We start from the raw sequence: 22,543 nt of genomic DNA, 5'->3' as shown, positions 1-22,543 counted from the left end.
ATCTAAAAAAATTTATTCAGAAAAAGTTAATTGTGCCGTAAACACTCATTTCCAAATTGATTTTTTTTTTATATAAAGGAAGACTTTTATTAACTAGAAACCTCTGATGGAATGCAACAATGAAGTAAGAAGTTATGTGTCCTATTTCCAAATTGATTATTAAGTTGTATTTGAACCTAATTTCAGGTCCATAACCAGTAACATATGAAAATGGGTATGGATCTACACTTAATTAAGAAAGTCAATGACGAAATATGTGTTGTCAAATGAAATGTTCGTAAAAATTAGGCGGGAAGATAAGAAGATACTCTTATAACGTTGAAAGTCTAGGTGATTGTTGAACTTTTTTCAAAATAGATGTTATATTGGAGCAGCTGACAACCTTGCTAGATTCAAATTTTGCTAAATTAAGAAGCCAAGTGTGGGTTGAAATTCCTCCCAATGTGCTTAGCAAACAAATATCTTTGTGTTCTCTGCATGCTTTTTTGGATTTTATATTATTTTTTCTTTTCCCGACAAGCCCAATCAAATACGGTATGATGGTAGTAAAATTTGATGACCATTTTCTGCACATGCACGACAAGTTGGCAAGTACTTCTCCATTTACATGAAGCAAAAAGAAAATATAAGAACTTCATAACAATTACCTTCTGAATGTCTTGTAACCTTATAACCTTAATAAAAATATTTTTCCTATAATAAAAAATGCCTTATAACCTTATTTCTTTTCACATATGGTTATGTGTAAAAAGGAAAGAACACGTCACTTGTAGATGCATATTATATTTTACATATATAAAATTTGGGAAAATGCAGCAACATTAGCCATTTATAGTTTCTGAGCTAATAACAATGGCGAGACTGATATTAAAAATACGAAGTACACTAGAAGATTTTTCACACGGAAAAGCTTAGTTCAAGTTAGCATATTATTTTCTAGTGAAGGTAATCATGAAGGTGTGTAATTTCTATACTGTTTGGGTCTCTTTAGAGGTACAAGAAGATGGAGAACAAAAAAAACATTACCAATTTAAAACAATCATTTCAATTTAAAATTAATTTCTAATGTAATTTAAAACTTATAAACAAAGAACACTAGAATCATAAACAAGTTTTTAGACGTTCATAACAAGACAATCATAAAATCTAGATACAATAGTTACTTTTGTATTACCTCTACCAAGAAAGATGAATATAAATCTGCAACACTAATCTGTAATCTTTTTTCCTTTCTTGGAAATCTTAACGCATCAAGTGACATCCGATTGTACAATCGTCTTGTAAACTTGCACAAATTGTTAACCCATGCATATTTATTATAAGGATTTTCATATGTACCATTTGTTGTGGTTTTGAAAATCCACACCACATTATTGCTACTGAAACTGCAAACCCAAAATAGATTTTATTAAAAAACGATTATTTAAAAATTAAGAATGTCAATGATATAAAAATATTATTATCTATTGGTTCCTAGGGATACATACAACCCATTTAAACACAAAAATATTATCAAAACTCAATATAATAAGGCGAAAAACACCTGAGCAAAGAGATGTCTTACCCTTTTGAATACAACACTAAGATCCTCATCCGTAGAACTAGAACTGCTAAAATTACAAAAGGCATCTGTTTCCAATAATTCCTCCAGCGAAGATATCTGGTCAATTCTTGGACACTCTTCTGCATTTGAGCTCGGTACGCTCAAAGGAATGATGTTTTTCATCTCATCTTTCACTGTAGATAATTGTAATTGACATTATAAGTTATTTTATTATTTCATCTCATCTGGTCAATTCATGCACTTATTAGTACCGCAACAATGAACGAGAACTTTGTAATTTATTAATATTATTAAAAGACTTACCTGAGAGAGAAGTATGAACCATGTTAACCATAGAATCGTTGTGGAAAACTGTAGTGAGATTACTTAGGCTTGCACCATCAGGCATAAGATAACCAGGGACATCAAATAAGTTGTTTTTAGGTAACCCTGGTGTGCCTCCAAATAAAAGAAAACTACTTACTCTAGAATCTATATTGGTATTATGTTCTGGAATCTTAGAGTATGTATTCTCCGTATATGGACCCGAAGAGAAAGTTTGAGCTTTTAAACCATTCATATATGTCTGATTATGTAAACTTCTTGTCATTAAGGGGTCACGAACTTGTGATCTCTGATAGTTTTGATTTGCCGCACCACGACCATAGGAAAATTGATGTTGAGGTAAAGCATGTTGATTTAAAGAATGAAACTGTGTTTGTGAACTTACAAAAGAGCGGTTCATTGGATTAGGATTCATACTATGATGGCTTAGAAGACTCAATCCTGAATTTCCATGAATACCAGATTCACGATTGCCGAAGTAGCTTACATCAAAAGTTGAATTTCGTAGATGTCCATTTATTCCATTGTCTCTAATGTTGTTACTGTATTTTTGCTCCCTATTCTTCTTCAAGTAATTCCTGTACTTCTATGAATGAAAAAGAACAAAGAGTAAGAAGAGAACTAACAAGTAGAAAAACCCAAGAATTAACTTTCAAAGTTACAAAGTGCATATCGCAGTAGAGTTAATCACCTGAAGATGACTAGCAATCTTCTCGCGAGTAAGTCCTGGGACGCCCATTTCTGAGAGTATCTTCGATGGAACGGCTTCTGTTCAACCAAAAAACAAAAGCAAAAGGACAATGAATAAAAAAGTTTGTTTTTTTGAGTTACGAAATAACTAGGATAACATAGAAGCTACGACTCCCACAATACTTACTATCGGGTCCTAGCTTCTCAAATGCAGCAAGAAACTTCCCGTGTAGCTCAAGATCCCAAGCAATCCTTGCTCTCTTATGAGTAGAAAATTGTTCATCAGAAGAATGGCTATTAGTGTCATCCTCATTGTTTTTCATTTGGTTATTGTTTCTCTTCTTAGAGTTTTGATCAATTTCTTGTTTCTCAGATTTCTGATCAATTACACTGGATTCGTTCTTCCTAAGCACGTGTTGATATATATTCTGAATTTCTGTCAATGATGCTGGTTTCACTATATAATCACAAGCACCATGTTTTACACCTTTCATTACCGTGTCGTAATCGTTACTCGAAGACATCACTGGAATTAAATATATACATTATAAGGCAAAACAATACAATTAATAATTAAAATGCAAACATAAGGTTTATTTCTTTACTTACTGATTACCGGAATGTCCATTTGAAGACCTATAATTTCCAAAAGTTTGAAACCATCGTCTTTTCCCATTTCGAATTGCACATCTGTTATGACGATGTCAAAGTTGTTCTTGTTCTCTCTCAATAAATTAAGAGCGGATTCTGCTGAAGTTTCCTTTGTTACTGTAAAACCAATGCATTAGTAACTAAGCGTCAAATGCAAATCAAATTCTTTGATAACATTGTATTCTATATTTGATAAAATTATGACATACAATACTTAATCAACATTCCATTAAATATACTGAAAAAATGAGCAAAAAGCTGTTATTCTATATTTGAAATGACATTAACAAAATTTCTGACAAAGAAAATATCATATCATTATGACTGATTCCTAAATGTTAAACAAAAAAAACTCAAAAATGGAACAAAATCTAAAAGAGAAATACCTTCATAGCGACAACTTTTGAGCAGACCCTCGATAAATTTCAAGCAAGAAGGGCTGTCATCAACTACCAAAACACGTAATCCCTCCGGGAATTTATATTCATTTTTTTTCTCCATTGTTGCATAAATCTCCAAAACCTAATAAACTCTTTTCTCCATACGAATGAAACTTCGCTTGGAGAAAAATAGAAGAAAGAAAACTTTCCATATTAAAACGTTGGGTTTGAAAAAACCATTGACAAGAATACCCCAACATTTAAGTGAACAGTAGGCGTATATATGGATTTTTAATGTATATTTCCTTTTTTATATTTTATGCATTTTTAAGACAGATATTTCCTAAATAATTGGTATTTATCAAAGAATTGGTGTGAGAAGACAATTACAGGGATAGATTCCGATTAAAATTATTGATTCCATAAACAGATTCCAGCCAAATGGTAAATTCAAAATGTTTCCTTCTTGATTATTTTGGTTAATTACTCGATCATGAGCTATATTTCAACTTTCCTGTATTTTTTCACCAAGAAAATAAAGTAAGAAAATAAAATAATAGATCCGATGTGCATGTCCAGCGTTCATTCCTTGAACATCATTACCACTGCGCAATTACAGCTTTGAACCCTGCATGCGCCATATATATGTAAAGATCTTTTTCATGAAGGTGTAATAACAGTGAGAACCTACAAGGCTACAACAGGCATGCATGCATTCTCATGTTTGACACTATTCTCCCCAACTTATGTTAGAAATTCATGTATTATTATTGCTAAGATGTTTGGATATATTCTGCCCGGTGAGTTCATTATTTCTTCAGACAGTACAATGGCATGCCGCATGCACACATGTTTTTTTTTATGCTGCATGCACACATGTTCCGTAGACAGTAAATATTTACTAGTTAAGCATATGCTGCTAGAATGTCAAAATTGACTAGTATTTTCCTGGATTATGGCCATTGGATATGAAGATGAGTGACTAGTATCTTTTAATCCCATTTCAAGCCACTAAGTGCATGTAGTCACAATTGAAATCCATATATTTTATGGAGACATCACAGACTAGGAGGTCTGATAACATCCGAGGCAATTCCATTTGTCACTAGAAACCCCATGTTATTTTTTATGACCTATAGTTTCAAGTGGAACACAAATTTGGCACCTCTGGCCATAGTAATTGCATTTGCCACCAGAAAGAAACCCACACAAGACGTGCCCTTCAACCGCAAGCGAAAATGATATAGAACCTTAGCTATAAGAAGAAAGAGTAGAAAGAAAAAGTTTCTCAAGTTTTTTGGTTCTTTTGATCATCAAAATTTCTTTTGGTTCTTGTAAGGTTATAGTGTATGCGAGAGAGTACTCAGTTAATTAAGCTGAATTTCTTGTACTTGAGAGAGTTTTGATGGCAGAGTGGAATATGGTTATAAGACTTAAGTGTCTTACTTTTTTAAGCTTTTGGGTGTTTATTACTTGTTGTGTGATTGTGGAAGCAGCTAGAGAAAATGCATTGATGGGTCACCACCATCATGATCATGGTCATAATATTGCAGATAACTGGGTGCACGAGACTACGTATGCACGACCTTGCAAACATATTGGGAGTCCAGCATTAGGATACGGAGGTGCTACTACCGGGGCTGGTTGTGGCTCTGGTAGTAGTACTGGACATGGTTATTCAGGTGGCAGTGGTAGTGGTTTTGGCTCAGGCTCAGGACAAGGTAGTGGAAGCACTGAAGGCTCTGGATCGGGATTTGGCTATGGCCACGGCAGCGGCAGCTCAGGTTATGGAACTGGTATGGGCAGTGGCGGAGGCTTCGGGTCAGGTTCAGGATCTGGCTTTGGTAATGGTGGTGGTAGCGGTTCGAGTTCTGGTTCTATCGGAGGTGTAGGAAGTGGTGGTGGCTCAAGTTATGGTTCTGGCGGAAGTGGTAGTGGCTCAAGTTATGGTTTGGGTGGCGGTAGTGACCATTCTGGTGATGGACTTGGAGACGGTGATGGAGATGATCCAATTCCTCTCAGGAAAACTATTCATGGTTAATCGGCCATCGCCTACGATACCTTCAAGTTTAGATAGTAGACAATAAGTTCAGTCTTCACCAATTAGTCTGTAGTTTAGCTTTTTAAATTCTGTTTTTTTCTCAGAAATGTTTCAGTTCTAGCTTTAGTTTTATGTCTCTTTTACAAGTAATGCAAAATCTGAGCTCTTTTCTCGCAATACAAATTTGGTCCAGCATGTGCCGGATACTTGTCAGCTTAGGAACCATTCTCTTTGGTTTCGGTTCCGGGTTAGTTCAAAACCGTACCAAGCAGCTGTCTTTAACTCTTTAACACCCTCTTTCCTGAGAAAATGAGAATGAAATGAATAGCAACTAAACTGAGCCAAATCTTTTCTTCAATTTCGTTTTTTTTTCTTCCAGAAAATCCAAATCAAAATGACATTCCGACGTAGAAAACCTTTCATTACGGTGATTGTTATTAGTAATACTGATTGTAGAAGTAAACGGTGGTTCAGTACAGGTTCTGATGGTGGGAATAATAATTTCGCGGGAGAAAATGCATATGAGATTTTAATGGTTTCTGAAAGTAGCAGTTTTGATGAAATTAAAGCTTCATTTCGAAAATTAGCTAAAGAAACTCATCCTGATCTAGTAGGTGGTTCTTCTGATCCAGCTTCCTCTCAACGATTTGTCCAAATTCTTGCCGCTTACGAGGTAATTTTGCTTGTTGAATTGATCTGTGTAAGTAATTTTACTGGAATTGGTGTGTGAATTATCTGTTTTATTAGGTTAAACTCATCATTTGGTGTAAAAATTCAAAACAATATGTAGCCCTTTGCTTGATAGGATATGCTATAGACCCTAAAATCAAAAATTGAGCACTAATATTTTAGTCGGCTTAAGCAGTGGCTCATAGTATTGATCTTACTTCCATTATCCAGAAATATCAATATTGAATGTGTGTGTTGGTCTCTGGAAGTTATATTTCATGAGGTGCTTTCAATAGTTATGTGTGCGGATAAGTCTCGACTGTTGACACAAATTGTTGGATTTCGTTTTGTTGTATATGTTTCTGAGTATAGCTAAAGGAAGAATCTAAACTACATTTATCCACTGTGTTGTAGATTCTTTCAGATTCAGAGAAGAGAGCTCACTATGATATGTATCTATTCTCTCAAAGAAAGGTTATACAGAAAGTCTCCAGGCAAGGTTCACCAATGTTCATATATGAGTCTGATGTTTCAATGTCAAGTGAGTTGGAGGTAGTTGAATGGCTACGATGGTACAGATATGCTATCAATGACATTGTTTCGCAGGAGAAAATTGTTGTTGGAACTGGCTACTTTGATGTACTGGAGGGTGAGTTTTATTCAGCTGTACGTGCAGCTTATTATGGGCCTTATATTGAATCTTTGGATTATCTTCCTGAATGTTTTGAAGCTGAGGAGAGATCTGCTTATGGAACCCCAGATGTGCTTCACTTAGTTTCAGGTCGCGATCTCTTTGGAATTGTATGTATTGTTAATAAGCGTCCTGAATTAGCACGACCGTGCTATGAAAAGTTGAGTTCTTTTTCGTTTGATGGCTCCAACTTGTGTCAGTCTGTTAAAGATATAAGCGTCAGCAATTATTCTTCACAAGTTGAAAATCAAGAACCTCTGCAGATGGAAACTAGGCCTTGTATTGACAGGACATCAGATGTTTATAAAGATTTAGAATTGCATATTGGTGGAAAAGTGGTTGCGATGGCTAGTAGGATCCCTCCGAAAACTTGTACTGATGGAATTCAAAATGAAGATAACGAAGATCATATACATGTTTTTCTCAGTTCAGAAGAGTGTCCACTCTATGTCAGGTCAGATATGTCTATGAACTCATCTTCTAGTAATTCTTCCGCATCGAAGATTCTTTTGGGAACAATAACTGGACTAGGAAATAACTGCGAAGAAGGATCCTGCTATGTCTACAATAATAGTGGTACACAAACTCACGTGATTATGAAACATAGAACATTGATGGTTCGTATTATTTTCCTTCAATATGTTTGTTACTTTCATTTCCCATATTACTAGATAAAAAGGTGAAACTGGAAGTAATTGGTGGGTTTGTGAATTACACGACTTTAGTGGACCTTTTCTGGTGAAAATTCATATGTTAAAGTTTTGGTGCGTATATAAGTTTATGTTAACTAGCATCACTGAGGGATATGAAGTCGAACTGGAAGTTAGTCCATAGATGCTACCGAAGTCATTAGCTCACTCATGAACCTGTCTGCACTGCTCAGGTGAAGCACATGCATTGGTATCAAGCTGGAAAAGAAGTTTCTCCATGCGAATGTAGATGCAGCAGAGCCCGTTTGCCTCCTAGCAAGTAAGTTTATATTTTATATTATTTCATTCGATATCTTGATAAGTACTTCACTTAATGCTTGTGTGTGAGTATATATATATATCTTGAATGGTCTTATCTGTATCTTTTCTCATGTATAAGAAGCATATAGCGTCCTCCACATAAGCATAGTGATCCTTTGTCTTCTTAATTGATATACTTGTGGCTGTAAACCTTCAGAGAAATTCAGGATAAACTCATCTCATGTAATTGTTAACGTTATCTCTCAACATTATTTGCTAGTGCAACTGCATTCAATTTAGGTAACAGGGACTTGTTACCAACACTAGACTTCAACTTGTCAAGATACTTCTGAAAGTCGTGCCAAACGAAGTTGACCAAATTTGCATTGTTTTAGAGTTTTATAGTTGCTTAGGCCTAATGAAGTCATCACTTAGAAATTGATGGGCTATATAGAAAATCCCACCTCAATGCTTGGTTAATACTGATTAGTGTGACTCAGTCTGGCCACACTAAAATTAAAAACGGCAACATGTATCCTGAAATGTAAATTCTGATTTTGTGTTTCATATCTATCCTACTGATATCAAAAAGCTCATGTGAGGTTTTTTTTTTCCAGATTTTGGCTATTCGAGCCCCGATGCCACATGCACGATGTTGGGGGTTGGTATGTAGAAACATTTGGCCGAGATAAAAAAGGCAAGACAGTCCCCTCCCAGAGACAGTGGGACAGCCTTAATGAATTCGAACAGCCCGAGCAGTAAGTTAAACTGTCATCTGTCCTTGCTTTAATAGATCACAGTGACAGTTAAATCATCCATGTCTCAATTAGAAACTCTTAAACTTTGCTTAGGGCTATTTTTTTTTCCTGAGATGCGAAAGGATAAGTTTTAGGATGAAGGAATTTCTCCGGCATTGAAGTTTGCAATACTACTTATCCTTATTTCAAAGACTTGACTTGTGCTGTGTGCAGGAGACTTCATCCTGCAATGTATTTGCTAACACTCGCGTACAGAAGTCTAGATCTCGAAGATGCAAAAAGAAGGAAACGGACAGTTAAGGATATTGCTGAAGCAAAGCTGTTAAATATTTTCCGCTGGTGCAAGAAACTTGTTTGAGGAGAACAAAAGGAGCTGCTTCCTTGTGATGGGTTGTTGAATTGCTAAGTTGAATAAAATCTTACTCCTCAAGCTCGTAGCACCATCTGGCTAGGAATTGGCACAACCTGATAATGTGATCTCTACTTTTTCACTACGATTTCTGAAAGTGAGTTGAAATGGGTAAGAATTTCTTTACAGTTTGGTGGTATTTATTTTCTGATTGACATTTGATGGGGCTTCCAGACAGTTTATAATTAAAAAAAAAAACCCCATTAGAAATCCATATCTCATCTTAGTCAAATATGAATTGCTGAGCAGAATGCCCGGCTGCCTGTCACTTTCTAGCGTTGTTTGTTGTTTCACTATAAAATGCTGCAATCCCCATTCAAAATTATTTGCCATTTTATTCTGCTTCAATGGTTCTTATTTGAAATTGTTCACTATAATCTGCTGTGCTATCTGTAGTTCTTGTTTTCTCTATCATTTAAGGTATTACTTTGTACCAGATGCTTTCTGATACTAACAATCTAGTCGATCCACAAAAATAGTTACTATATGATATTCACTGAAGCTTCCATATTATTACACTATAGGAGAATAACAATGAGGATGAGGCATGTTTATTTTGTGCACTAGTTTAATAGATCGTCCCATTTGCAGTATTGACCACCTGCTAATGCACGGTAAAATCTATCCCTGCAGTAGACTGGCCGGCCATCAGCGGCCTCAGCAGCAGCTGCTGCTAGGTCATCGTTATCCTTCACATCTAGTGGAGGGCTTAGCAACTCTTCCCTTCTATGGTTTCCACAAGAAAGACACGAGGAAAAACAGAACTTTTGTAAGAGCTTGAAATCAATGTTCTTTAGAGCATAAAACAACACTATAAATTTGTTACCTGATGTTGGATTTTGATATGTTTGAAGTTGGTACATTTGATTGATCAGAAAATCTTGTATGAAAGAAATCTTGCACTGGTGCAGCAAAGGCGAACAGAAACACGGCTGATACAAGCACTGCGCCAGTGCCGACTAGTGTCTGTTTCAGCAACTTGATGACTGGCTTTACCTAAATGCAGATATTGTTTATACAATCTTGTGAGACAGTTGATACCTAAATAATTTAGTGAACATATTAATTACAAGATGTTCTCAGCCCAACTATCTAATGAAGGAACCATGAACACCGCAAGTACCTTATAAGAGCCCAAAAGCCTGTCTCGAGCCAAGATCTGTAACCCAAAATGCTGATATTAGAAAAACTCAAAAAGGGAAGAGATCTTATTCACTATGTTATCAGGAAAATGATTAACAAAACAAGTAATGGCTGTGTGCATGTAGACCTCATCAAATTTAAGGTTTAAGTTATAAAGCTTCCCAACTTTAAGTTAACCACGAAACGTGACCTTTTTTGCTATTGTTGTTGTGAAATCAGTTTCTCTATCAACTAAGCTGCACTTTTCTTGTTTAGCCTGTTTTTAAGGTGTATTTATTACTTCTTAGTCATTGTTCTTCAAGATCAGCACTTTTATGATCGCAGTTGCCAAAGCAAATGCATATATTGTGACAGTTGTCTGTATAATCATTAAAATTTTCCTTGTTCATTTTGTGTTTCCCTTAATATTCTGCCTGGACTTGTTTAGGAGGTGAGGCGACATGGTGAACCACAGTCGAGTTCTAAAGCAGAGCAGGTAATCTTCTGTGTTCGTGATTGCAGCACTTAACTTATACCCTTGCCAGTGTACATATAACACTTTTTTCCCCCTTCTTAAACAGTACTCCATGAAATTTATGATTATAGATTATATCTTTTCCGGCTCAGAAAACAAAGGGCTTAAGAGTTTATAGCAGATAATAACTAACCTCCGGTGGCTTTACATACATTTGTCCATCATACCATCCACTCTCTTCATAGGGTACAACTGCTGACAGAAGTCTATCCCCGACATAACTCCAGCCCTGCATTAAACAACACAAGTAGTTTAAAATTTCGTCCAAAACAACCGTGCTAAGCATTCAATAAATGAGTTTTAGGATTACTGCGAAGATAAAGGATAGCTTAAATGACCATGTATGGCTCCAAATAATCATTTCCATCTTATTTCTTTTAAAACCAAGAGCTCCAAATTGTTGAAAACTCTGTATGTTGTTCAATATGTTATTGCATTTATCTTCAGAATTTGAGTGGGGGTTTTTTGCCCTGAGCATTGATCTCTCTTTAGAAGCTCAGATTAGAAATATGCATGTAAATTATATGAGTAATAGATGAAAATGCACAAGGAAAATTATACCAAGTATATCCTAAGAACGACTAGTGACACCAGAAATAGACTTCCAATTCCAGCAGCTAGCGCAAATTTTAGAGGCTCCTGCAAGGTTCCAAAACAAATAATTTAGTATGTTATGATAGAAGATAAAAAGTCATATTTTTATTAGGACAATCCGGTTAATGGCCAGATTCCCATATAGTGTAGAAGCAGGTTGCTGTATTATTTTTTAATTTGATACATGCTATTCTTGGCGTAAAGATTTCATCCTTTAGTGCTGTACATTATTCTGAGTCTTTGTCCTGTTAGACTGAGAAATTGTTCTTTTTCTTAAATCTAATTTAGATTTTCAATGTAATAACCATACATGTGGATGCCATTTTTCTGATATGGTAATTTTAGTTGCGGGAACTTTTCAGGTTTTATCAGCTTACCCTGGAGGGATTAAAGCTTGCTGCTGCAATTGGCACACCCAGAACCGTGAAGGTGATCAGCCAGAGTGTTCCAATACGAATGAAAAAAGAACCTGGACTCAGTTCTCCCCATGAATATATCGGTCCTTCTTTGAGAGATGAGTATTCATTTACCTGTTAATGTCACCAACATCCGAACAAATGATATAGAAAATTCATGATATACTAACAACTACACATTTCTGCGGAAACAAAATGGTCTTAGAGTTACTAAGTTTGTACTACATACCGGTCTTTGGTCAAAGGGAACTCCAATTTCCAACCCTGGATCCCAGTTTCGTCCGGTGAAACCACTCGCACCACCATTGCTTCCTCTTCCGTTATTAGTTTCATCTCTCAAGGCCTGGACCTGCAACGACCGCAACTGAAACTGCCGACCACTTCCTAATAATCCCCACTTAGGGCCAGCAGAATTGCTTCCACCAGTCTTTGGTTGTCTGACATTAGGGACCTGCAGACTGCAAGCAGTATGCAGTCTAAGCATCTCTATTTCCTCTTCATACACTAAATGTATTGGTACCGAAGTGTTTATTTAGGTAGCTCTTTCTTTTATGTTGTTGATGAAATTAAAAAGAAGAGGTCTTCAAACTTAAAAGGATCAGTATAAATATATGGTTTTAAATGATCTCTGGATTTGGAAGCATTACAGACTTTTACGTGGAGGAAAATATTACAGGGCCCAAATATATAATTTCTTTTTCTTCTATTAGTATTATCCAAATTCTTTGAAGGTAGATTTTTCCATTTTGTATTTATCTTTCTGTGGCTGGCAATGAATGAGTGAAGGGTAGAGGTTGTGACGTGTGTCTCTTTGTTGAGTTTGCACGCTGCTTTCTGTGTGCACCTTGTGTATCCTTCTAAAGTTGTGTGCAATATGTGTGTACTTTTGGTGCCTGCTCAACTCCATCCATCTCCATCTTCAATTGTGGTAAGAATTCGAGGATTTTGAGTTATAATTTTTAAGCCGAATCATTGTATAAAAAAGATTGACTAGTGTTTTTCGGCACTTCTCAGAAAATGATGCTAACAAAGCATCTTTTAGGGGGCTGATTAATAATATGTCAACTGTGTCTGTGTGTAAACTGTACAGTGTGCTCTTTACTTACCCCACAAAAATGTTCTTCACCTGGAAAACTGCCATCAACATATTCTGATCTGAGTTTCTGAAATTAAATAAGCACTTGCAAACGTGATTAATGAGAGAATAAGGTCAAAATCCAATTAAGAAATGGATAAATCCTCCTCACCCACCACTTCATTAGTGCTAGTGATCTCAGGGTGGCAAGTCTTGTTCACTGAGCTCTAAATCAGGGTGGTATCTCTGTGGAATAAATATATCTCTAGATCATGTAGCTGGTAGTGGTGGGTAAAACTTCAACTTTCATCTGTCTGTAATCACAAAATCTCACACACAAACCAAAAACATTTAAAAACCCAGAATAAATAACACAGTCATTGTTTATTTGCTATTTTGCTCAGATTGCTACATGTAGTTAGCAATTTGATTGGGGTGCACCAATCCCACATGGTTGGGTATGTTTTGTCTTATTTGGATTCTGGAACACTCCCAACCAAACTTGTAACCCCCTTTAGCAATCTCGATTTTGTCTCGAAAATCACAAGATGTTTGGTAGATGACAAAGTCCCTCTTACTGTTACACCAGTCAGTTGATTCGAGTTGTCCGTCAGTAAACAAAAAGATTACCCTTAGTAATAGTAATTAATTCATTAATCCATTTATGTTATTTTAAGTTCATTTTTCTTTAGAATGAGTACTAAAATTGTGCTTCCCACCTTATTTAAAAATAAGAAAAAAAAACCTGACTCCCGCGTTTGTGATTTTAGCTAGAGTTGACCTGATCAATCTTCCAAGCTCCACAGAGAAACAAGAATACGAGTGATTAGATCGGAAACTCTAATTTGGTTGAAGAATGAAAGTAAGAAATAGAGGGGGATTATTCAGAACAAAGCTAGAATTACCCATTGTTTTACTTTCATGCACTCTATTTTTCCTTGCTGGTTTCTTTGGATCCGTTCTCCTTTCTCAAGTAAGTTTCTTAAATTACTTTTTTTTTTTTGATTAAATTTACTGTCCCATTTCTATTTCTTTTGTGGGGTTGTTGCTAATTTTAATTTTGTTTGTAAATAAGTTCCAGGATATTGATGAAGTTGTACCTAAATCTAGGATACTTGATGAATCTGTAGTAGAAAAAAGAGAGGAGGATAAAGTGTTTGAATCAATTCCTAATGGAGATACTGGGGATTCTTATGTTACTTCCATTCCTTTTCAGGTAATTTATTATCATCTTATTTTGTTATTTTTGACATTTTGAACTAGTTTCATAGGCTGGTGTAGACCTCTTGTCACATCCTTCTTGCATCAATATTTACTTATTTAGTTGCAATTTTGCAGGTTTTGTTAGGATTGCCTCACATGTTTCGATTTGAGTACTTAACTTCCAATACGCATTGCAGGTTTTGAGCTGGAAACCTCGTGCTGTTTACTATCCTGGTTTTGCAACTGTAGAACAATGTGACAACATAATTAAAAAGGCCAAGGCAAATCTTAGACCATCAGGCTTGGCTTTTAGGAAGGGAGAAACTGCTGGCAACACCAAGGGAGTAAGAACAAGGTAACTATTTTCATTTTTGGCACTTGTATGTTGAACTTGCATCTGCATGGAAGTAAGGATATCACATTGTCTCAGTCAGACCCTCATATCCATCAATGCGGCCGAGCTTAATGGTACAGGGCATTTCTTTGGTGAGAGCATGGTCAGAAACCTGTGTCTAAACTCTCCCTAGAAGGCTTAAGAAACATGTGAAGTCCAAGCCGGACACAGAGGACCGAACTAAAATGCCCCACTAGGCAATATAGGAGATTACAGTGTCCGACCCCCTATAGACATGGATTTCTTGCTCTGATACCATTCTGCGAGAGAGTAGAAACCCCATGTCCACCAACACTATACCCTTTTTTGGCATTGGTCATCGTGCAATTGTGGCATGGGGTTCTACTCTGGCGAGATACTTGGAGTCTTGGACCAAAGCCCATCTCTAGCTCTCCTGTAAGGAGGCCTAGGCAGAATGTTTAGTCCAAGCTGGGTCTAATGGACTCAATAGACTCTCCTCTCTACACTCTAGGCAATGTGAGATGTTACGCATATGTCAAGTTAATCTTATGGAATTGGTTAACCTCTAGAGAAAATTGATCTTGAAAAGTATAGTGTTTGTGCCTAAGATCTCCCTCATTCTCTGATGTTAGATTCTGAAAAGCATTTTGTTAATTGTTCGCTACTTAACTTAACAGCCAAGATCCCCGCATTGCATGCTTAAATCTCTGATGTGTTTCACCGATAGTTCAGTTTTGTCCTTGTACTTCTTAGGTTTAAACAGTTCATTCTTATACTTTTTACTGTGATATCTAGTATTGCCTTTACAATGGTTAGCTTAATGACTAAAAGCTTCTTTACTTGTATGCATTTCTTATAGTTGCTGCATTTCTTAAATTAAACTCTGGTATCGCATTTCTCCTTGACAGTTCGGGCACATTTCTCAGTGCATATAGCGACTCAACTGGAACCTTGGCCCAGATTGAGGTAAAAATAGCAAGGGCTACAATGCTTCCGAGGAGCCACGGGGAGGTAATCTTGGAATGTACATTCCCTTCTGTAATTAATATTATCTGGTTGCTTAGAGCATATATAAAGATCACATTACGCTTCACGTAGTACAATCCTGAATTATTGATAATCGATTAAACAGATTGGGAATATAGTAGTGTCTTGTTGTTATCATAATAAGATTTCTGATATATATTGTATTAGTTACCTTTTATTTTTGAGAATTTTGAAGTACTCTGAGTAATTCGAGGATATCACCATGTTGTAGGCATTCAATGTTCTGCGCTATGAGATTGGACAGAAATATTTGTCTCATCATGATTCATTCAACCCAACTGAGTATGGACCACAAAGGAGCCAAAGGGTATTTATTCTCTCTGTTTCACATATCTAATTTGTATTACTTCCCTATTCGTTTTCTTTCCCAGAGCAGGAAGGTACTAATTTCTTTCTTTTGATAATTGGAATATGAAGGTGTTTACTTGGTAGGAGCTTCATAGTTTATTGTAATTCTTGAATGTTAAGCATGTATATAACCTACATTAGTAACTGCTTGAATTAAAGGTTAATCCTTTACATTGTTTTTCAAAGGAATGGAATTGCTAATGGGGAAAATGAAAAGCGAGATTGGCGGTTTTTACTTCTGAGCATTTTGACAAGCAAACTTTATGTACATTATTCCAATATCATTAGCATGATATCTAGACTTTAACCACTCACTAGAATGTCCAGGAATCAATTTCAGGACTCTTAATTTAAACCAATGAGATGCATTTTTTGCGAGAACCGTTAGCTCAGACTTAAGACTCTTAAAGACTCGTCCTTTTCTAGAAATCAAAATGAGATGCTTTTGGTGGTGAGAATCGTCAGACTGAAACATGATTTTTCATGCAGATAGCATCTTTCCTGTTATATCTTTCTGACGTGGAAGAAGGTGGTGAAACAATGTTCCCATATGAGGTAAGATAATTAAGAACCTTTTATTTCTTCTACTTTTTTCAGTAAGTGACTTAAAGTAGTCTTACTTGTCGAAAATGCAGAATGGTTCGAATATGAATATTGGCTATGACTATGAAAAATGTATTGGCTTAAAAGTGAAGCCTCGTAGAGGGGATGGCCTGCTCTTTTATTCGTTATATCCAAATGGGACGATTGATCAGGTATCCAACTCTGCACAGGGTCAAGTGTCTTTTTTCTTTTTCACTTTTCTTTGTTTTTTATGTTCTTTTTCTGCAGCTCTGCTTCTATTCAATTTTCACTTCCATATTTGTGCAGATGTCACTTCATGGGAGTTGTCCTGTGATAGTCGGACAAAAATGGGTGGCTACAAAGTGGATCAGGACTCAATAAATAAACCACTGATATTTAAGTACACGTAATAAGAAAAGGGGAAATCACATCATGAATTTTGTCTTCTCATTGGGTACCTTAAGTATAACGATAGCGATACAGATGGCAACCACTTCGTTATTGCTACTGCACTCCAGAGGAAATGAAGGTAAAAAATAAATTGTAGTAAGATGTAAGTTCTTTCTTTAATTAGGGTGGGAAGTGTCCTTCTATTTCTGATAACGTGCATTAGAAAGAAAAGAAGGGCAATGCACTGAAAACAACAAATAATTTAAATTTGTTTTTCAAAGGTTTCTGAGCAGTTCTCCCGAACAGAAAAGAACGGCAGATAATTTCAGCGCTGACTGTTACTTTCTGAGCAGTTTATGTATTGTTTTGCACTATGAGCCGCTCAAGCCTCTTTTGAAAAAAATCTGCAATTTTCCCCCCTTCAATTAATCTTAGTTGAAAATATTTACTGTAATCTGTTGTGTTTCCCTGGTTCTTGTTTTTTCAGTTACGTAGTGTATTGAAGGCTTGATGCTTTGTGATATTTCTGAGTTTCCCCTTTTATTAGATTATATGAGAATGGATAAGACTGTGAATGAAGGCATGTCTATTTTGCGCACTAGTTAGGTAGATGATCGCCCCATTTGCAGTACTAGCCACCTGAGCCAGGGTATTGTAAAACCTATCTGACTGGCCTGCCATAAGTGGCCTCAGCAGTAGCTGCTGATATATCATATCATTATTCTTTACATTTGGCGGGGGTTCTAAAGACATTATAAGAATTTTGACTACCAATGATACTCGGACAGTAAAATTGGCATGCTTTAGTACCCGATGCTGGATCTTGTAATGCTATTTTCTTACCAAAATAAAGAATGTTTGCTTGATTTGGTTCTTGTTTGCTCAGTGGATATTTGGATGGAGCGGCCTGCAATGTACTTGACACGACACATGCATGGTATATAAATAGGGGTGCACATACCCTACCCATACCCGCCAATCCTACCCTATCCGCCAATGTTTTAACCGTATCCTACCCTACCCACTATTTGGCGGGTAGGGTGACGGTTAAAAGATTTCTTACCCGCCGTTAAATGGGTAGGGTGACGGGTAAAGCTCGAAATTATCCTACCCTACCCGTCTACCCGCATGATATATTGAAAAGACCAAGTAACCCTTCCATTGTTTTTTTCTCCTGCACATTTTTTCGTTGTTTTTAAAGATATCAGGGGTAAAATATAAACACACTTTTGTTCATCTTTTCTTCAGAGAACTCAACCTCAAATCGAACCATTTACTCTCTCTTTTGTCGTCTGAAAATGAAAAGTGAAAACCCCATTCAAAATTCTCCATTAAAGAAGAAGATCAAAAAAGTCTCATCTCCATATAAGTAATTTGGTTCTAAGTGGTTTCACATTTCTCTAACCCCATCTTCAGGTACTATTCAAACTTCTCAAAAACTGAAATTTCAGATCGGAAATCGATTTATTGATGCTGTTGTTTTTACTTCCGAAACCAAGTAATTCTTGGCGTGTTAAAACTAGTGTTTGATGACTTCGTAGTGTTTTTAACTAGAGTTTACAACGATTGCCAAGAGCTTTTCTCTACTTTCTTCATATGAGTAATCAGTTGAGTAATATGATTTAGGAATTTGTTGAGAAATTAACATGCATGTTAACTGACTGATGAATTTCTCATAGAAATTTAGTTTGTTCCACATGGAGGACGAGTTTCAATAGGATTCTGTTAGGGATGGGAGCAAAAAGGCAATTGAATGGGATTTAAAATCTCATGTCATATGTTAACTGATTGATAAATTGTCCATTCATGGTTGTATAGATTTTCATTAATTCATGACTTCTAGGTTGATTGCACTGCAATGACTATGAGCTGCAGAGCAGTAGGTGGTGCATATGGTGGTGAATTTGATATGGAATTGAGTGATAGAGATGAATGAACCAGCTGGTGTTGGTACTGATCAAGATGGTTTTAGCTACATGAAGTGATATTAGTCTTGTAAGGTTGTTATCGATATGAAGCTGCAAACTGGTTGAGATGAGACATGGTGCTGGAGCTGTGTTGCTACCATGGTTAGATGGCTGGATTTGAATCCGAGAAGGGGTAGAGATAGAGCTGCAAGAAGCTGCAGTAGCAGTAATATGGTGTCAATGGAATTGCAGACAAGGAAGAAATGCAGTGTGTATGTGTTGAAGAAGGTGGGAAAATGTTGTTGCAGGAGGTGATGTCTTATGGCAGTCAGATCAGGTGGTAGATAAGGCATTGTTGACTGGAATGCAAAGGGCCTGGGGTGTTGAGTGTGACTGCTGAAATGGAATGGAGATATTCTGATGCTGAGAAACTCACAGAGCTATGCTGAGCTGTAGTGGTTGAGCTGAGTATTACCTAGGTTTGCTACAGATTTTGTTGCTTTGGGGTCTGTGGTAATTGAATGCCAGACTGCAGTGAGGAAGTTTGTTTGGTGCAGATGAATGGAATTGAATTGTAACTGGAATGAAGGAATCTATGAATTTGTGTCAGTTGAGAAACTACAGGGTATGAAGAGGTGGTGCAGCTGTTGATGAACTGGAATTGGAGGTTGTGTTGGTGGTAGTAAACGGTTATACCCGCCACCCTACCCGACCCGCCAGAGAATGAGTTGGATAGGATCTTACCCGTTTAATGACGGGTAGGGTGGCGGGTAAAATTTTTCTTAACCGCCAGTAAACGGGTAGGGTGGCGGGTATAGGCCATATCCTACCCACCCTACCCGTTGTGCAGCCCTATATATAAATACCTCTGCTTTTATTTATTCATTTCCTACATCAAGATACAACAAGCTAAACTGCAGCAGTGCTGCGACTCCGCAAAAAAAAAACCTACACGCACTTACTGAAGCAGAAAACAATGCGGTTTTTCTTCTTCTAGTGAAACTGAACATGCCTACAAACACGTACCTACTACTACCTTAACACATGGTATGCCTTTCCACTATGTTCTTCCATGCCGGTGATCACTTATTTGGCCCCAGTGATGCATACAGAGATGAAGTTCCTTTCCAACAATCAGAAATTCCACCGCTTGTAATGGTGTGAAGAGGCGTATAAGTTCTTTCAAAGTATTCATCCTCAGTTTGTCTGAGTCAACTAGTATACTAGCCAGATCTTCGTAATGTGAACCTAAAGCCACTTGCGCAATATGGGAATCAGTAACTGAATCGTCTGAGTTGTTAGCAAGCCTAGTGAGTTGACAATCAGCTATATTCTCTTGTAAACTAGCCATCCTCTTTGAAAGTATCTCTTCTTCTTGAATTGTGCTACACTGTAACTCACTAACAAGACTGAGTTGATCTGCTGATAACTCGCCTATGTTGCCTCTTCTCACGCCTTGTAAGCGCTCACTGAGTTGTGACTCAAGTTGAGAACCACAGAGCGAGTAAACGAGTTGGATCAATAACGAAGGTCTGCAACCCCCAACCCATAGGCAAGAATTCTCCATGGAAGTACACCACGTAGGTGACAAAAATGACGAAGCTTCGTCTACTGCAAGATGGGCTCTTCTACTAGTATACTCTTGGAAGTGTTTGACGAGTTTTCCGATGATACAACAAAGTTCTTGCTCGTCGTCTGGCTTTTGGTTGTGCACTTGTAAGAGCTCTAGAAGAAGTTGTTGTTGTTCAATCATCCAGTTCTGATAGCATTCAAGGAGTTGAACTTGATTCGATGAGCTCGCCATCATGAACTGCAAGAAAAGTTCACGGAGTCTGCTAAGTGCACACAACAGATCTGATGAAGTAAGTGTATTTCTTATCTACATCCATATACATAGTAATATAGACAAGAACTTCAATTAGACGAGCATCGTCGGTGTAGTCGTGACCCATGTGATTGCTGGTTTGTCTGTATGTAATTAGAATTATAGCAAATGAAGTGAATCAAGACTCAAATAAATGAATGATTACGTACACGTAACACGAAAAGGGGAGATCACATTTCTCGTTGGCTACCAAAAGCATAATATGATACCCTATCAGAGAACCATGGCAACCACTTCGTTACGTACTGCTACTCATCCTAACAGAAAATGAACATAAAGTTTTGTGACAACGGTTAAAATTTTTGACCGTAGGTTTGTTTTTGTGATTTTTGACTAAAAACGGTTAAAAATTAATTTAGGAAAGGAGAAAAAAGTACAAAGGGGAGGGGGAAAAAAACTAGTGCATCAAAAAGACAGAAAGCAAATCTCATACAAAGCCTGACAAACAAGAACAAGGGATACAGAAAACCAGCAAGCGAAGCTCAAGACCCCTATTTCTGGATATATGCTGCAATGTTTCATGTCGGAACTTGGAACCTTTGATTGGTCAGCTGAAAATTTGTATGCGAGAAATCTTGCAATGTTATTTTCTTACCTAAAAGAAAGTACGCTTGATTTGGTAGCTTGTTCCGTAAAACAAGCTTTGTTTTTTTTCAAGGCTGTGTTTCATAACAATAACGGAGAAAGAAAACAATTTCGTGGAAAGTGATTCCATGGAATCAATTTCATGGGGGAAGCAAGGAAAAACTTTTCATGAAATTAGATTAAAACATATTTTAGGCCAAGCTTTTTTTTTTTTACAATTCTAGGGAAATAAATTTTTGACCAAACAACGAGATACACGTTATGTCCATGGAAAGATGACTATTTCCTTGGAATTAACTCCTATCAAACACAACCTAAGTTTTTCTATTTTTCTGGATGGAGTGGTGCGCGTGCGTCTATATATCTGATAAGACCTATGATATATAAGCTCTGCCATTAAAGCCTATTAACCGGAGGTCCATAATTAAAAGAAAAAAGAAAAATGGACCAAATTTTTAAGCCTTGATCCTATACACGTGTGTAACCTATTACGTGCATTTTAAGAATTTCCAAAATAGCCTTCACTATATATAACAAAAATATAAGCCAGCTTTTCTCCATATTCTTTTTCTTCTCAGATTCGCTTTTTCTCTCTCTCTCTCTCTCTCTCTCTCTCTCTCTCTCTCCTCTTCTCTATTGCTGTCGTTTATGAATGTTAGACCTAGGGTTTCCGAAGATGTTTCGTGGTTTACAGGTATGTTATGTAATCTTCTCTCCAGTTCTTCTTTGTTTTTGTTTTGTTTCTCAGCTGAATCATGAAGATCTGATTGATTTCATGATGTTTTCACTTTCTTTTTCCGGTTTTGGTAGTTCGCATGATGTTCTCTTGTTTTTCACGTGCTGCTGATTTTTAGACTATGAATCAACAATACATGTTTGATATACTGAAATATACTGCTCTAATTTTTTATTTTTTTTATAGTTTTGGAGATTTTTCTTGTTTGATCCAGAAGTACATATATGGAATACTCAAATAAAAATGTTTCGGTTCTATTTTTTCATAGATTCGTTACTTGTTTTTCTCATGCAGCTGAATTTTAGATTATGAATTAGCAGTACATATGTGGTGTACTCAAAAATTATGCTTTAATTTTGTTATTTTTGTAGTTTTGGATATTCTTCTTCTTCGATCTAGAAGTATATATATGGAATACTGGAAAAAAAGTGTTTCGATTCTGTTTTTTAAAAATTCATTACTTGGTTTTCACATGCAACTGATTTTTAGTTTCATTTTGGTTGTTTTTGATATGCTTTTGAGTTGCTTTTGTGTATTAATCATCGGTACGTATATAATATACTGGTGGATTTTGATGAAACAAGTTCGGATCTAAATAAAAAATCACGTTTTATGTTTATTTCATTAGTAGATCTGATATTTTTATGGTTTTTG

The 22,543-nt window shown here is 36.5% G+C and overlaps 6 protein-coding genes across 10 annotated transcripts; 3 read left to right on the top strand and 3 right to left on the bottom strand.

The window, feature by feature from the left end:
- Nucleotides 1-1,205: 1,205 nt before the first annotated feature.
- Nucleotides 1,206-3,777, bottom strand: LOC113329238 (two-component response regulator ARR18-like). Its single transcript, XM_026576203.1, has 7 exons — nt 3,616-3,777; nt 3,188-3,346; nt 2,766-3,104; nt 2,580-2,656; nt 1,868-2,474; nt 1,565-1,737; nt 1,206-1,385 (listed from the first exon to the last, which is right to left on the bottom strand). The coding sequence occupies exons 1-7, from the start codon at nt 3,728-3,730 to the stop codon at nt 1,377-1,379; spliced, it is 1,479 nt and encodes a 492-aa protein (XP_026431988.1). The 5' UTR covers nt 3,731-3,777; the 3' UTR covers nt 1,206-1,376.
- Nucleotides 3,778-5,014: 1,237 nt separating this feature from the next.
- LOC113315550 (glycine-rich cell wall structural protein 2-like) lies at nt 5,015-5,650 on the top strand. The gene has a single exon (XM_026563832.1). It carries the CDS (start codon nt 5,015-5,017, stop codon nt 5,648-5,650), a length of 636 nt encoding a protein of 211 aa, XP_026419617.1.
- A 325-nt stretch (nt 5,651-5,975) lies between these two features.
- Nucleotides 5,976-11,831, top strand: LOC113287768. Of its 4 annotated transcripts, none has more exons than XR_003330309.1 (7): nt 5,976-6,323; nt 6,734-7,627; nt 7,894-7,979; nt 8,578-8,718; nt 8,932-9,224; nt 10,698-10,745; nt 11,724-11,831. XR_003330309.1 is itself a non-coding variant. In XM_026536612.1 (5 exons), exons 1-5 carry the CDS (start codon nt 6,045-6,047, stop codon nt 9,074-9,076), a joined length of 1,545 nt encoding a protein of 514 aa, XP_026392397.1. In that variant the 5' UTR covers nt 5,976-6,044; the 3' UTR covers nt 9,077-9,589. The 4 variants fall into 4 exon arrangements, 1 of the variants encoding a protein (XP_026392397.1); XR_003330292.1 differs by having other exon boundaries at nt 8,932-9,238; XR_003330305.1 differs by lacking the exon at nt 11,724-11,831 and having other exon boundaries at nt 8,932-9,238; nt 10,698-10,908.
- On the bottom strand, nt 9,515-12,381 carry LOC113287782 (protein CONSERVED IN THE GREEN LINEAGE AND DIATOMS 27, chloroplastic-like). The gene is made up of 7 exons (XM_026536625.1): nt 12,024-12,381; nt 11,756-11,908; nt 11,346-11,423; nt 10,918-11,013; nt 10,251-10,286; nt 9,954-10,123; nt 9,515-9,853 (listed from the first exon to the last, which is right to left on the bottom strand). The coding sequence occupies exons 1-7, from the start codon at nt 12,276-12,278 to the stop codon at nt 9,691-9,693; spliced, it is 951 nt and encodes a 316-aa protein (XP_026392410.1). The 5' UTR covers nt 12,279-12,381; the 3' UTR covers nt 9,515-9,690.
- Nucleotides 12,382-13,137: 756 nt separating this feature from the next.
- LOC113287792 (probable prolyl 4-hydroxylase 9) lies at nt 13,138-17,319 on the top strand. 2 transcript variants are annotated; one of them, XM_026536639.1, is made up of 8 exons: nt 13,138-13,842; nt 13,951-14,085; nt 14,270-14,427; nt 15,336-15,438; nt 15,686-15,781; nt 16,312-16,377; nt 16,458-16,577; nt 16,693-17,319. In XM_026536639.1, the coding sequence occupies exons 1-8, from the start codon at nt 13,726-13,728 to the stop codon at nt 16,765-16,767; spliced, it is 870 nt and encodes a 289-aa protein (XP_026392424.1). In that variant the 5' UTR covers nt 13,138-13,725; the 3' UTR covers nt 16,768-17,319. The 2 variants fall into 2 exon arrangements, with proteins under 2 accessions (XP_026392424.1, XP_026392419.1); XM_026536634.1 differs by having other exon boundaries at nt 13,140-13,842; nt 13,945-14,085.
- A 2,424-nt stretch (nt 17,320-19,743) lies between these two features.
- LOC113315480 (protein DOG1-like 3) lies at nt 19,744-20,487 on the bottom strand. The gene has a single exon (XM_026563780.1). It carries the CDS (start codon nt 20,485-20,487, stop codon nt 19,744-19,746), a length of 744 nt encoding a protein of 247 aa, XP_026419565.1.
- Between the last annotated feature and the right edge of the window lie 2,056 nt (nt 20,488-22,543).

This window comes from Papaver somniferum, chromosome 1 (assembly GCF_003573695.1).
Source record: "Papaver somniferum cultivar HN1 chromosome 1, ASM357369v1, whole genome shotgun sequence".
Lineage (NCBI taxonomy): Eukaryota > Viridiplantae > Streptophyta > Magnoliopsida > Ranunculales > Papaveraceae > Papaver > Papaver somniferum.
Note: the sequence above shows the minus strand (reverse complement) of the source record. Positions and strands in the feature narration are given on the sequence as shown.

What these genes read in the sequence shown, in the direction of transcription:
- LOC113329238 (XM_026576203.1), bottom strand. Translation starts at nt 3,730, where the DNA reads ATGGAGAAAAAAAATGAATATAAATTCCCGGAGGGATTACGTGTTTTG. An exon ending in CAAAAGTTGTCGCTATGAAG is followed by an intron (nt 3,347 to 3,615) that starts GTATTTCTCTTT and finishes TTGGTTTTACAG; the next exon opens with TAACAAAGGAAACTTCAGCA. An exon ending in AATGGACATTCCGGTAATCA is followed by an intron (nt 3,105 to 3,187) that starts GTAAGTAAAGAA and finishes ATTTAATTCCAG; the next exon opens with TGATGTCTTCGAGTAACGAT.
- LOC113315550 (XM_026563832.1), top strand. Translation starts at nt 5,015, where the DNA reads ATGGCAGAGTGGAATATGGTTATAAGACTTAAGTGTCTTACTTTTTTA.
- LOC113287768 (XM_026536612.1), top strand. Translation starts at nt 6,045, where the DNA reads ATGACATTCCGACGTAGAAAACCTTTCATTACGGTGATTGTTATTAGT. An exon ending in AAATTCTTGCCGCTTACGAG is followed by an intron (nt 6,324 to 6,733) that starts GTAATTTTGCTT and finishes ACTGTGTTGTAG; the next exon opens with ATTCTTTCAGATTCAGAGAA. An exon ending in GAATTCGAACAGCCCGAGCA is followed by an intron (nt 8,719 to 8,931) that starts GTAAGTTAAACT and finishes TGCTGTGTGCAG; the next exon opens with GAGACTTCATCCTGCAATGT.
- LOC113287782 (XM_026536625.1), bottom strand. Translation starts at nt 12,278, where the DNA reads ATGCTTAGACTGCATACTGCTTGCAGTCTGCAGGTCCCTAATGTCAGA. An exon ending in CAAGCTTTAATCCCTCCAGG is followed by an intron (nt 11,424 to 11,755) that starts GTAAGCTGATAA and finishes GGAACCTTGCAG; the next exon opens with GAGCCTCTAAAATTTGCGCT. An exon ending in ATATCAAAATCCAACATCAG is followed by an intron (nt 9,854 to 9,953) that starts GTAACAAATTTA and finishes TGGAAACCATAG; the next exon opens with AAGGGAAGAGTTGCTAAGCC.
- LOC113287792 (XM_026536634.1), top strand. Translation starts at nt 13,726, where the DNA reads ATGAAAGTAAGAAATAGAGGGGGATTATTCAGAACAAAGCTAGAATTA. An exon ending in AAACAATGTTCCCATATGAG is followed by an intron (nt 16,378 to 16,457) that starts GTAAGATAATTA and finishes TCGAAAATGCAG; the next exon opens with AATGGTTCGAATATGAATAT. An exon ending in CAAATGGGACGATTGATCAG is followed by an intron (nt 16,578 to 16,692) that starts GTATCCAACTCT and finishes ATATTTGTGCAG; the next exon opens with ATGTCACTTCATGGGAGTTG.
- LOC113315480 (XM_026563780.1), bottom strand. Translation starts at nt 20,487, where the DNA reads ATGGCGAGCTCATCGAATCAAGTTCAACTCCTTGAATGCTATCAGAAC.